General features: G+C 40.3%; 2 protein-coding genes across 5 annotated transcripts in view; both read right to left on the reverse strand.

Moving 5' to 3' along the window:
• dcun1d4 (DCN1, defective in cullin neddylation 1, domain containing 4 (S. cerevisiae)) overlaps positions 1 to 2912 on the reverse strand; it is a 72187-nt gene extending 69275 nt beyond the window's left edge. Inside the window, exon 1 of one of the 3 annotated variants that reach the window (XM_043691125.1) lies at positions 2795 to 2911. In XM_043691125.1, the coding sequence (XP_043547060.1) occupies positions 2795 to 2813 (19 nt within the window). In that variant the 5' untranslated portion in view covers positions 2814 to 2911. Of the gene's footprint in view, positions 1 to 2711 lie in introns of all 3 variants that reach the window. The other 2 variants (XM_043691143.1, XM_043691134.1) reach the window with 2 other exon arrangements.
• Positions 2913 to 12650: 9738 nt separating this feature from the next.
• LOC122555690 (PGAP2-interacting protein-like) overlaps positions 12651 to 13946 on the reverse strand; it is a 131383-nt gene continuing 130087 nt past the window's right edge. For both annotated transcript variants that reach the window (XM_043701727.1, XM_043701718.1), the window contains one exon: positions 12651 to 13826. In XM_043701727.1, the coding sequence (XP_043557662.1) occupies positions 13718 to 13826 (109 nt within the window). In that variant the 3' untranslated portion in view covers positions 12651 to 13717. The remainder of the gene's footprint in view (positions 13827 to 13946) is intronic.

A 13946-nucleotide genomic window follows, 5' to 3' on the forward strand; every position in this document is an offset into this window, starting at 1 on the left:
GACATATGGGACTCTTAATTTAGGATCTGTTTGGTATGGATGAGTTGGATCAAACAGTCTGTTTCCATGCTGTACATCACTATGACTATTACCATAGTCCTCAAAAGGAAACTTTTAACCACTAAGCATATTTGACTTGCCCTTAAATATGACATGTTCATTTAATAGAGGAGATAATTAAAACTAAACTATTAAGCACAAATTTATATCAAAATCATTTAAGTACATGTATCGACATGCGAGAATGCAAATTTAAAATCACTGTTTGCAAATTAAAAGTAGGAATAATCTCAAAATGCAATTAATTGATGAATGATACCTTAATAGTTCACTTATCTACACTTAGTTCTAAACTCTCAGTCCTAAATATCCTGTACCTCCTAGTTTCATACTCAGCAGTGCATATGTCAATACATACAGAAACCAAAACATCTTCCATATCTCAATGTTAGATTTTCAAACTTAGATTAACTTCTTGAACAGCCTGCGAACAACAGCTGTGATTCATTCAGTGCATTTTCTATTCTAGTTCTAAAACTTTGCTTATTACTGAAATATAAAAGCACCCATTTACATTTGGATTTAAACAGAAGTGTGCAAATACAATTTGTACTGAACCACATTATTAAGCATTTCTTTTCTTCATTTAGATCCACGAGTTTCAAAAACTATCACAATAAAATTGGTCTATTATAATTATAAGTGATTTAAAATGCAATTTTGATTTACCTCAATTTAACAGGCCAAATTTCACTTTCAAATAGGGATTGAAATTTAACATATTGCAAAAGACAGTACGGGTCCAGCACAAAGAATAACAAACTTCCACAGCTGAAAACTGGGTCAGAAGTTGATACATCTTCATTCAGAAAGTTCTATGACACTGGGGCACTGAAGAGAAATCAGTAATGGTAATCATATTCCATCCAACATTCAAATCGAAGCTGAGCTTAGATTCATGGAGGTAGCGGTGAGTTTGGGCCCAGTACGAGACCAGGTGGCATCATCAGCGGCTGCATTGGTGAGGTAGATCTGAAGCTGACTCGTGGAGACACAGTCAAGTTCGGGCTGGTGTGGTATCTCGCAGTGTCAGTAGTGCCTGCTGTCCATCTAGACAGAGTGGCAAAATGGTACTGAATAGAGATGACTTTCATTCCAGTGGTGACTGTGCAGAAGGGACAGTCCTGGCCACCAGGCCCAAGGTGGAACACTTTACATTAGATTCCTTAGTGTGAAAACAGGCCCTTCGACCCAACAAGTCCACACCGACCCTCCGAAGAGTAACCCACCCAGACCCATTTCCCTCTAACTAATGCACCTAGCAGTATAGGCAATTTAGCATGGCCAATTCACCTGACTTGCACATCTTTTGACTGTAGAGACGGGGAGAATGTGTGTGCGAAGTTTGCAAAGTCGCCAGAGGCTGGAATCGAACCTGGGACCCTGGTGTTATGATGCAGCAGTGCTAACCCACTGAGCCACTGTGCCGCCCTGATTGAACTCACTCGTCCTAAATCCCTAAAAGGACTGTAAAGTTGAACACTTTATTTCTTCATTTTTTGCCTTTAAATTCTTTAGTTTTTGGTTTATCTTTGTTTTAAGATGCTACCAGAGAGTGGAAACGCTTTACAATATTTCACTGTACTTTGTTAGAAAATACACATGACAATAAACCAAAACCATGTCACGACTGTACTGACAGGTGTCATACCTTCAGTTTTTTTAACTGGAACGTCATCTATTCTTAGTACAGACAAACATGTAATTTCACTAACAAATAGCAAACAGAAGAATTTGCTTCGAAGTGTGAAAGCTGACTTAGCCACCTAGATCAAATCCAAACTATAAGCATTTTCAATCAGAATGGGTCCAGCAGTCATGATATTCGTCCTAAGGTTTCTATAATTAAACAAAACTGGATCACATTGTTAACTACATTAACAATCAACTGACCGGAATACAGAATAATCACCATATCTTGCATGACCACGCCACAGGGTGAATTTACAAAGATGAACAATGTAAACTAATCCAAAAAAAAGTAAAATCAATTTAAAATAAACTAATATGCATAGAAAGAGATTTATTTTGCTAACGGACACTATGGCCAAGGATGAAAACAACCTAGGCAGAAAGTATTGCATTGAGACCAGTCTGCCAATCAGAGTGGAGGTGGTGAGCCCTGACTAAACGCTTCCCTTGGTTACACCGCATTAGGCAGTCTGGGGATTGCAGTTCCCTTGTGACGCCACTAGGCATGTCATCGCAGAATGCGTGGTCACAGAACTACAATTCCCACAAAACATCACGAACATTGCGCCCGCCCACTGACGTACTCATCCCTCACTCTTGTTCCCTCCCCAATATCCTGAAATAAAAGCAACTCCAGACAGCTTCTCAGCAGAGTTAACAAGGCTTTCCGCACTGGGGGATGGGGGATGGGGGAGAGAAAGAGAATACTCATCCCCTGCTTTTTTTCTCCAGCGACACAACCTCGATAAAATATATCAATCTACTTATATCCACTTTCAACCAGTGAGCCGGTCGATAAGGAGAAAAAGAATGCAATTTGTTAGTCAGGACATTACAATGAGAGATATTGCAAGGAAACTGCGTCACCTCTTTTTTTGTGACACACGAATCATCCCCATTAAAGAGAGACAGGTAAAATAAGAATACCCAGCACTAAACGTAAACAAAAACAAACGAACCCTATAATGCTGACTCTAGAAATAGCAAAGCCATGTATATGCATAATAGGCGATAGCTAGAGCGACGAGTCTTTCATACTTACTGACTGCATCCGCGTGCATTTTCAGGGCGAGGATGGTTTAGAACGCGCCGGACAACCGCTCCCGCTCGTGCCGGTGAAACTAGCCAGTAACAACGGAAGTCCCGCCTTCTCCCCTCCGCGATTGGCTCTCCAGCCCGCCCAACTCGCGTAATTCGCAGGGCGGCGTTCGACTGGCTGATGGAATGTCAATCACAGTGGACCGCACCGGTGGGAGGGGCTGGTGGTTCGGCTCGGCTCCGCCTTCAGCCTCGGGGAGAACGGTCGTTGTTGGTGCAGGTTATTTATCACCCATTCGTTGCGGTGTGCACGTTTAAAGCAAATTGAGAGACATACTCCTAAGATGAGGGATGTTGAATGGTGTCCTGGCGTTATTTATCCCCCGCCCCCGGCTAACTTATACTGTTTTCTAATGAAGTCGCCACCTCGTCGTGACAGTAAATAATAGGAATGAGTCCCTATCCTAGCAACAGAGGGGCCGTGGACCAATCAGAGTGCCGGCCCGGGGCCTATTGTACTGGTTATTGGGGGGAGGGGAGAAATGAACCACTTCATCTGGATTGTGCCGTTGGGGTCGTGGCTATGGTTACATTTTTCTGCATTCAGATTTACACTGACTCGGCGATGATTTGCCAAGTTCCATTCATCAGTAGTCACCGCCTTTTCTAAAAATTGCTTGTTTTGACTCTCGCCACGCTCGTACGAGTTTAATGCGTTAAAACCCATTTGCAAACTCTCACTCCCCGTTAAACACTTCTCGTTCGCAATAAGAATTGTGCTCACTATTGGGAAGATAGAAATTATACCTCCATGTAAATCAGCCTTTACAACGGCGAGGTTTGGTTAAAGGCGAATGTAGTGCCTTTTCAGGCAGAGTCACGAGAAGTCATAATAAGGAATAAGAGAAATGGTATGGTAGGTACGTTTGTGTCCGTTTTCACCGAGGAAGCTATTCCCAAGAACCAAAAAGCCAAATGACCTGAGAGAACGAGTTTAGGAAATTAGTATTGATACAAAGGTTGTACTGGAGAAAAAGTGGGGCTGAAAGTTGGTTTCCAGGACCCGAACATCCCGTATGGTTTAAAGACGTGGCTGGATGCATTGGGTGATCTGCTTCCAAATAATAGATTGTGGAGTGATTCTTGCAAATTGGAAGCGACAAAAATGTCGCTATTTAATAAGGAAGTGAGAGAAAACAGGGGACTACAGACTTATTAGTTTTCACTAGTCGACGGGGGAAAGGATCATAAAGGATGTGATCAATAGGCATGATTTGGAGATGCCGCTGTTGGACTGGGGTGTACAAAGTTAAAAATCACACAATACCAGGTGGTGATGAAGGAGCGGTGTTCCGAAAGTTAGTGCTTCCAATTAAACCTGTTGGTCTATAACCTGGTGTTGTGTGATTTTTAACTGTGATCAATAGATGCTTGGATTAAAAGAAAGCTAAGGCAGAATAACTGGATTTGTGAATTGGAGATGGGAAGTTGATTATGGGAAGTGAATGGATGTAGCCTTCTTAAATTTTCAGAAGGTTAATGATAAGGTTCCTTGCAGGAGCTTGTTTAAAAAATGTTTTAGTCACTTGTTGCGTTTCCACCCTGAATTACAGATAATAATTTATATATATGTGTGTAATATATAATGAATAATTAATATTTATAATAAATCGATTGTGTTAGCCTGAATCAATATTAACTGGCAGGATCCCTTCACACATTCTCAGTGACCTGTCATATTGATACATGGTTAATTTAAAACAGGACTGCATTAATTCATTGTTAATTAAAGAATGGAACGCTACATTACTGGCCGATGAGGTAACTAAAGAAGCAGTGGTTTATTCCTTAATACCTACTGTCCTAGGTCCTCGGGAAGCTCCAATATTTACTGAAAGAGAGGAAAAAGAATTGAAAGATTTGGGGCTGTCCCCTGATGAGATATTATTCGGACTACCCTATTTGGGGACGAAAGGAGAGTTGCCGGGACCAGAAACTAAAGATTTGTTCTTAAAGAACTATATACTGGGCTTGTCCTCCTCTTTGTCTTTCCTCAGGAAACAGGGTTTATTGGCACAGACTTGCCCCTTGAATTCGCTGTTCATCTGATTCGACCGGGAGATGGGGTCTTATAAAATCATGGACAGAGACTAAAATGCAACTGGACTGGGAAGGGCCGTATCAGGCTCTTTTGACCACTGAAACAGCGATAAGAACGGCAGAAAAAGGCTGGACTCACTACACTCGGATCAAAGGGCCAGTGGAATCTCCAGTTGAGGAAGAAGTCTGGACAGCCGAATCAAAGGAAGAACCACTGAAACTCAGGCTAAAGAGACTTTGAGTAACTGATTATATAGTGGCGACGTGAGTGCGGGATTATTTCTGTAGGATTGTATATTAAGTCTTTTGGTGCTTCAGCATGATTTTTAGAATGCTGGGGATGCTTAGGGTTATGAGACTAGCTCTCTTAGTATTGGGATTTTGTCAAATATTATTTTCATATGTGTTATTAATGGTTCCTGAGTCTGATAATCCGCAGGTAATAGATGCCGATGCATGCAGCTTAATATATTATGGGGATGTAGATAATCAAAGGCAGTACCACAGCTCAGAGATACATCTTAAGTCCTACAGGGTTGGCCTTGGGGATGGTACTTGGTATAATGATCTTACCACAATACACTGGGTCCCCTTCCGACCAGCTCTCGACTGTCCCGATAAAGAGCGTAACCCAATATACCTAACGATAAAGAAAACCACAAGGCACGAAGCAATTCTGGGGGGAGGGGGGGGGAAACCTATGAGATACAATTAAATGAAACATTTGGGACAGAAATGAAAACAAATGGGAATGATTTCTCGGGCTGTTGTTTTCGAATTAGCGTAAGAAAGGGAAAATGGGCAGAACTACCGGATACTGAGCTGAAAATGTGTTGCTGGAAAAGCGCAGCAGGTCAGGCAGCATCCAAGGAGCAAGAGAATCGACATTTCAGGCATGAGCCCTTTTTCAGGAACATGAGCCCTTCTTCTCCTGCTCCTTGGATTCTGCCTGACCTGCTGCGTTTTTCCAGCAACACATTTTCAGCTCTGTTCTCCAGCATTTGCAGTCCTCACTTTCTCCTAGAACTACCGGATAATAAGATTCAACCTTTCACCCCTCCCGGTGACTCTAAAGTGGTAAAAATTATAGAGGTGAAGGACTTGAAACAGACCATCGAAATAGAAACTGGATACGGGGATGCAAATGCCTGGGTTGAATGGGCAAAGTATATTGTAAAAAGTCTGAATAAGAGCAATTGCTATGCATGTGCCTCCAGTAGGCCAGTGGCCCAGATGGTCCCTTTTTCCGCTTGCGTGGGAGCGAGACAGGAAGGGCATGAAATGTATGATAGCCCTGTATCAGGATAAGACTCCAAGGAATGATAGGAACTGTACCTCCCTAACTCTGATGTTCCCTCCCTCGGAGAAGAAAGATTTAAAAGCTCCCCCTATGTTCTCAGCCGCAGTTGGAAATCACACGTCATGTGTGCGTAGACGAGGTACAAATCGGTCTAGAGATTTGGAGGAGCTGAAATTATGAACAGAGATTAAGAATGTCACCGAAATGGACAAGGGAGGGAACTACTCAACACCAAAGATTCCCCGAGCAGAACTATGGTGGTACCATGGAGGCAAAATATTGAGACCCACCCTACCTCCGGATTGGAGAGGGATATGTGCAATTGTACAATTGGCAATTCCATTTACCCTGGCATTTGAGAAAGATAGTAGAGATAAAGGGAAGAAGTAAAAGATCATTATTAGACACCTCTTTTGATGACAGGATTTATCTAGACTCTATAGGAGTTCCAAGAGGGGTACGGGATGAGTTCAAGGCTCACAACCAGATTGCAGCAGGCTTTGAGTCAGCTCTCGTCTGGTGGGTAACGATTAATAAAAATGTAGATTGGATAAATTACATTTTCTATCAGCAGCGATTTATAAATTATAAAAGAGATGCGGTTAAAGGAATATCAGAACAGCTTGATGCGACAAGTAGGATGGCATGGGAAAACAGAATGGCCCTTGATATGATTTTAGCGGACAAAGGGGGTATGTGTGTGATGTTAGGAGGAAGCTATTGTACCTTTATTCCTAATAACACTGCACCTGATGGTTCAATTATTCGGACCTCAAGGGGATTGACCACCTTCGCAGAGGAACTGGCTGAAAATTCAGAAGTAGACACATCTCTCACGGAATGGCTTGAATCATGGTTTGGAAAACGGAAGGGGGTGGTGGTTTCCATCCTTACTTCCCTGATAATAGTAGCCGGGGTATTGGTAGCCAATGGCTGTTGCATCATACCCTGTATACGTGGGCACACCCAAAGACTGATTGAGACAGCCTTAATGAAACAGATGCTCCTAAAAGGGAATCAGGCAGGAGAACTTTATCTATCAAATAATGAAGGGATGAGTGAGACCAAGATGGATGAAATCTCTGAAATGATGCTTGCGAATTTTGGGGGCAATGCTTAAAAGAAAAATGCAGAAGATAACAAATGATAATTAAAGAAAAAGGGATATAGGTAAAGCAGTGTTACTTCTGCAACCATAATTACTTATGCAAGGTAAGTGAACTCACACCAGTGTATAATTGTTTCAGCCAAGAGCTGAGTTAACAAGAATGAAAACTATGTGAAGGAAATTTATAATTGTTTTTGTATTAGCTAAAATGTGCATACAAGAATGAAATGTGCCTGCAAACAATGGTAGATGTTACACACAAATAGATAAGATGCTGTGAGGGGAAGAGGGGTTAAGCTAGATATGCCTGTACAAACAGTTACAAGCATCTGTTTCCCGCTTCAGCAAAAAAAAACACAATCAAGAGGTCATAAGGCTCAATGTAAATAAAGAATAAAAGGAAATATTGCTTTGGCAAGCACGGAAACAGATGGCAGTGAAGATGGACACATAACAATAAGACCACAGAGGGAGGTGGTCAAATGGCCTTGTGAGGCCAGAGATAAACATTTTGTCACGGACAAGGTCGGATGAGTTCAGAGATAAACAAGAGTAATGGGCGTCAGGCTTAGAGTAGTGGGAAATAAAAACGGGAGGAGCAGGGAAGAGAAACGAATTACATAAATATTGTGTACTCGTTAAATTCGTTGCGTGGGTGACTACCTTGTAAATAGTAGGCACCATACCCCTCTTGCAAGAGCGTAATAAACGATACTACTGCTTCAGATCTTGTCTCGGACTGAAATTATTGAAGTGAGTGAGCTTCATTTCTCACAGGACAAAAGCCCTTCATCAGGAATAGAGGTAGGGTGTCTGCAGAGTGGAGAGATAAATGAGAGGGTGGTGGGGGTGGGGAGAAAATAGCAAAGAGTACAATGGGTGAATGAGGGTGGGGATGAAGGTGATAGGTCAGAAAGGAGGGTGGAGTGGATAGGTGGAAAGGAAGATAGACAGGTAGGACAGATCATGAGGGTGGTGCTGAGCTGGAAAGCTGGAGCTGGGGTGAGGTGGGGGAAGGGGAAATAAGGAAACTGGTGAAATGCATATTGATCCCATGAGGCATTCTTCCTCCAGGCATCGGGTGGTGAGGGAACGGCGGTGGAGGAGGCCAAGGACCTGCATGTCCTCGGCAGAGTGGGAGGGGGAGTTAAAATGTTGGGCCACAGGGCGGAGGGGTTGATTGGTGCAGGTGTCCCAGAGATGTTTCCTAAAACGCTCTGCTAGGAGGCGTCCAGTCTCCCTTGGAGGTATGTCATATCAGGTCCAATCAGATTGATTAAAATAACTACAAAGCTGTATTGTGATAATGATATAAAGCATTTTCGGGAGGATTTGGACAGGCTTGGTGATTAGGCAAGAATATGGCAAACGGAATATTAAATATATATTGGAAAATTGAGGTTATTCACATTGGTAAGTGCAGAATATTTCTTAAATAATAAGATCTGCCATTATCTTGTTGAATGTGGAAGTCATGAAAGGCTGAACAGCCTAATTCCTATGTTTGTATAGAAATAGCCTGCTAGAAGTTCTCTTGTCCGATTAGTCTTTGTGACCAATAATGCTGCTTTATTTCCACTGAGAAAAACATTTATTTCCCAAAACTCTATTTTGGAAAAGTAACATACACATAAACATTTCAATAAAGCATTCATGTCAGTATAATAAACTTCAAATAATTTTATTAAAAGACTTATTTGAGAAATTTTTGTACAAAAAAGGCTATTCAGCATAACACATTTCAGCTGATGTTAGTACTCCACTAAGACCACTAAAATCAACCCAGTTCATTGTTTTTTTTCCCATTGTCTTCTAATATTTGCCTTTGTTTACTTAATTGCCTCTTAAACATTATAACTGAATTTTGTTCAGTGGTAACTCATCTTCATGGACCCCATTTTCTAATACATCTGTTCAGATGTATTCGGACACACCTCTGGAACAGATGGGAGTTGAACCCAGATCTTCTGGTCCAGAGGTAGAGACATGACAACTGCACAACATTTTCTGATAGCTCATTACTTTAAACAATAAACACCCCTGATGTCTCACTTGAGTTTAATGCTAGCTCTGACTTTAAACTTCTACCAATACTGATCGATGCAATTAACATTTCACTATTTACCTTCAACTTATTGAACAGTTTCTACTTCAGTACCACTTGCTTCCTTTTCTGAAACAACTGCACACTCTCCTCCGAGCATTATCCCTACTTACATTTTGTTGTAATCTTTCCAAAATAAATTTTGAAAAAATGAACTCTATATTCAGAACTCTCTTGTATTCTTTATATACAATATTTGTATTCGTAAAATTGCAGTTTAGATCTCAATTTTTTTTATTTATCAAAAACATCCCTGTGGATGAGTATTAAATTTCCATTCAGTTGTCTTCTCAAACATACTGATTTTAGTTTCAACAGAATTGGAAGCTCATTGAAAAGTGCTAGTTTATCATGTGATACATAAAATATGCAGAAATATCTTACCCCAGAATCTGTTTCACTGTTCTACATGAAGAAATAATTATATAATTCACATTAATTAATCTCATGCTTTAACAGCCATTTACCATTTTAAAAATAAGCTCTTTAGCTTCATCTTATTTGGGTAATAACACGTTAAGGCATTACACCTTTTAACATCAATTCACTGATCAATCGCACTATCCTTTTCCTTTTGGATTTTCCAAAAATCCCCTGAGAGGACAATACACAATCTTTGGAAGTGCACAAAAAGTGCACCCTAAGTGCAATATTCTGTGTTCTTCAATGAAGTAAGGAAACCAAAACCATAAGTAATGTATCATCTCTAAAAATCTGCATAAAGATGTCCATCAGAGTGGACATGGGGTTATTGTTTCATGTGATTTGGGAGGCAGGCTTTTTAAAGCATTATTATACTTATCCTAAAAATTTTCATCATTTATTCAACAAGATAAAATTTGTGGGAAATACAAAATAAAGGGCAAACAATATTCTGTATGATGATGACTGCCATACTATGATTACTCAACATATAGCCATTTTCTGGTTCATTTCTCAGTGCAATCACCTATTTTGTTGAGTTGAAACAAGCAATGTACACATGGTCTTTCTGTCTTCAAGAACAGAATTCTAAGTTTTAATATATGTAGCTTCCATTACATACATTTGGGAGGCAGGCGAACCAGATTATACTGCGAACCAGATTAACAGTCCTAAATTGGTTGTCATTGTAATTCTTTGCACACTCAGGATTATTTAACAAATTGCAGTATCGCATATAACGTTGGACACTGATGTGAATTTTGCAAATACAGGCAGATTGGCTAACACGCTTGTTGCAAACTCAAAGGGGAAACGCTATGTGATACTTCTGGATGTAGGTTTGCTTGCTGAGCTGGAAGGTTTGTTTTTAGATATTTCATCACCATACTAGGTAACATCATCAGTGAGCCTCCGGATGAAGCATTGGTGGTATGGCCCGCTTTCTATTTACATTTTTAGGTTTCCTTGGATTGGTAATGCCATTTCCTGTGGTGATGTCATTTCATTTCCCGTATTTTTTCTCAGGAGGTGGTAAATGAGATCCAAGTCAATGTGTTTGTTGACAGAGTTCTGGTTGGAATGCCATGTTCACGGATTTCCCGTGCATTTCTCGTTTTGGCTTGTCGTAGGATGGATGTGGTGTCTCAGTCAAAGTGGTGTCCTTCCTCATCTGTATGTAAGGATACTAGTGAGAGTGGGTCATATCTTTTTGTGGCTAGTTAATGTTCATGTATCCTGGTGGCTAGTTTTCTGCCTTTTTGTCCAATTTAGTGTTTGTTTTATTTCTTGCAAGGTATTTTGTAAATGACATTAGTTTTGCTTGTTGTCTGTAGAGGGTCTTTCATGTTTATTAGCTGCTGTTTTAGTGTGTTGGTGGGTTTGAGGCCTACCATAATGCCAAGAGATCTGAGTAGTCTGGCAGTCATTTGCAAGATGTCTTTGATGTAGGAGAGAGTGGCTAGGGCTTCTGGACATGTTTTGTCTGCTTCTTTGGGATTGTTGCTGAGAAATCGGCAGACTGTGTTCACTGGGTACCTGTTCCTTTTGAATATACTGTATAGGTGATTTTCCTCAGCTCTGCATAGTACCTCTATGCTGCAGTGTGTGGTGGCTCATTGAAATAATGTTCGAATGCAGCTTCATGTATGGGTGTTGGGATGATTGCTTTAGTTCAGTATTTGGTTTGTATGTATTGTTTTCCTGTAGACGTTCATTTAAAGTTCCCCTTAGCAGAGGCAGTAATATAGAGACTCGAACGAAAAGCTCTGCAACCATCCAACCCAAACTTTGAGTCCGCTACGTGGATGACATCTTTGTCATCACTAAAAATTAGAGGAAACCTTCAAGACCATCAACAATACTGGCATAAAATTCACTAAAGAGGAGGAAAACAACAACAAACTACTGTTCCTTGATGTCACAATAGAGCGAATAGCCAGTGGGGAACTTCAAACCAGCGTCTACAGGAAAACAACACATACAGACCAAATACTGAACTAAAGAAGCAATCATCCCAACATCCACAATCAAAGCTGTATTAGAACATTATTTCAACGAGCCACCACACACTGCAGCACAGAGGAACTACGCAGAGCAGAGGAAAATCACCTATACAGTCTATTCAAAAAGAACGGGTACCCAATGAACATAATCCGCCGATTTCTCGGCAACGAACCCAAACAAGCAGACAAAACACATCCAGAAGCCCTAGCCACTCTCTCCTACATCAAAGACATCTCGCAAATGACTGCCAGACTACTCAGATCTCTTGGCATCATGGTAGCCCACAAAGCCACCAACACACTGAAACAGCAGCTAATGAACTTGAAAGATCCTAAAAAGACAACAAGGAAAACTAATGTCATTTACAAAATACCTTGCAAGAATTGTAACAAACACTGCATTGGACAAACAGGCAGAAAACTAGCCACCAGGATACATGAACATCAACTAGCCACAAAAAGACATGATCCATTCTAACTAGTATCCTTACATACAGATGAGGAAGGACACCACTTCGACTGAGACAACACATCCATCCTAGGACAAGCCAAACAGAGACACACAGAATTCCTAGAAGCATGGCAATTCCAACTGGAACTCTATGAACAAACACATTGACTTGGATCTCATTTACCACCCCCTGAGAAAAAGAACAGGAAATGAAATGATGTCACCACAAGAAATGGTATCACCAACCCAAGGAAACCTAAACACATAAATAGAAAGCGGGCCATACCACGAGTGCTTCGTCCAGAGGCTCACTGATGAGGTTACCTAGTGTGGTGACGAAACGTCCGAAAACGAACCTTCCCACTCAGTGAGCAAACCTACACCCAGAACCTCAACCTGAGCTACAAATCTTTTCAAAACTCACTATGTGACACCTTATTACTTTTTACATTTTTTGCGAATTGCTCTGTCTTTTCAGCAGTACTGAAGTTCTGTGCTAGCAAACAGCTATCATTACGTTGACCTAATTGCTTCCGTATTTATCTTGTAACACATTCTTCACCAACCTATTCCTAACCCAAATGTTTTAAACTAGTCATTGAATCATTGTCAGTTGCCAGAAAACATGTCTGTTCATTACATCAGCTAGCAAATGGTAACTTGTGTAAGAAAGCAAGTATGAATGGGGAAAACATATAACTTACTTGATGTTCTGTCATCCCCAAGTTTTATAATTTCTTTTTCATGTCGGAGATGCACTCACACTTATTGAATTGCAGGGCTAGTCCAATGGCCAATGAACAGTACCACAAAAGGACTTGACGTGAATAATAATTCTGCTGTAGGCAAGTCTAAATCCTATTTTTACTCGTACTTATGAATTCACTTCCACCAAGAGTGAGAAGATCAGTAGCCAGCATTCTTGATGTAATTGATCATTACAACATTATATTTAAGGAATAATTTCAACCACTGCCATCACTTTGCATTATACAATCTGCTTCCAATGAAATATGGATATCAAACAAGACTGAACTTCTCCCTTCAGTAAAGTGAATAAATTTCCAACAACAAGTAGCTGGTGTGTATCTCATTAGCATCAAATTTGAGGGTTTTAAAAATAGAGAAAATTGGAAGTTAAATGCAACTTAATAGTTTCTAAGTTGCTGGGATCGTAAAGTCCTATCCAGAAAAGGAACAAAAGAAGAATCCATAAAGACCCTAAAGTTATCCCAGTTTTTTAAAATTTGCACAAGTTTGTAATAGATGTTGTAGAATTGATGATGTAGGTCTTTTCTGGTCATGCGCTTTCTAATGTTTTAGCCACCATACAATACCATCTTTAATAAAGTCAAAACACATCTTGTAGTAATAGTCCATAGTTTCAAATAATATGTACTACGATATGCATAACATCAGAATATTGCTATTACTGAAATCACATTTTAATTTTTTCTTCTTTATTATGCTGGAGGAAATACTTTGGTGTATTCATGTGAAAGTGGTGAATGTGTTTGCTGTTGTGTCCAATCATAAACGATCCAAAACTAGAAACAAAAGTAACAAAAATATTATTTCAGCATATTGTCTCAGAAACCATCCAACATCTGTCACGAGGTGGCCATTGTTTAATAGGCTACATTCGTACAGGAATATCTCATTAACAG

Source organism: Chiloscyllium plagiosum, chromosome 1 (assembly GCF_004010195.1).
Source record: "Chiloscyllium plagiosum isolate BGI_BamShark_2017 chromosome 1, ASM401019v2, whole genome shotgun sequence".
In the NCBI taxonomy this organism is placed as follows: domain Eukaryota; kingdom Metazoa; phylum Chordata; class Chondrichthyes; order Orectolobiformes; family Hemiscylliidae; genus Chiloscyllium; species Chiloscyllium plagiosum.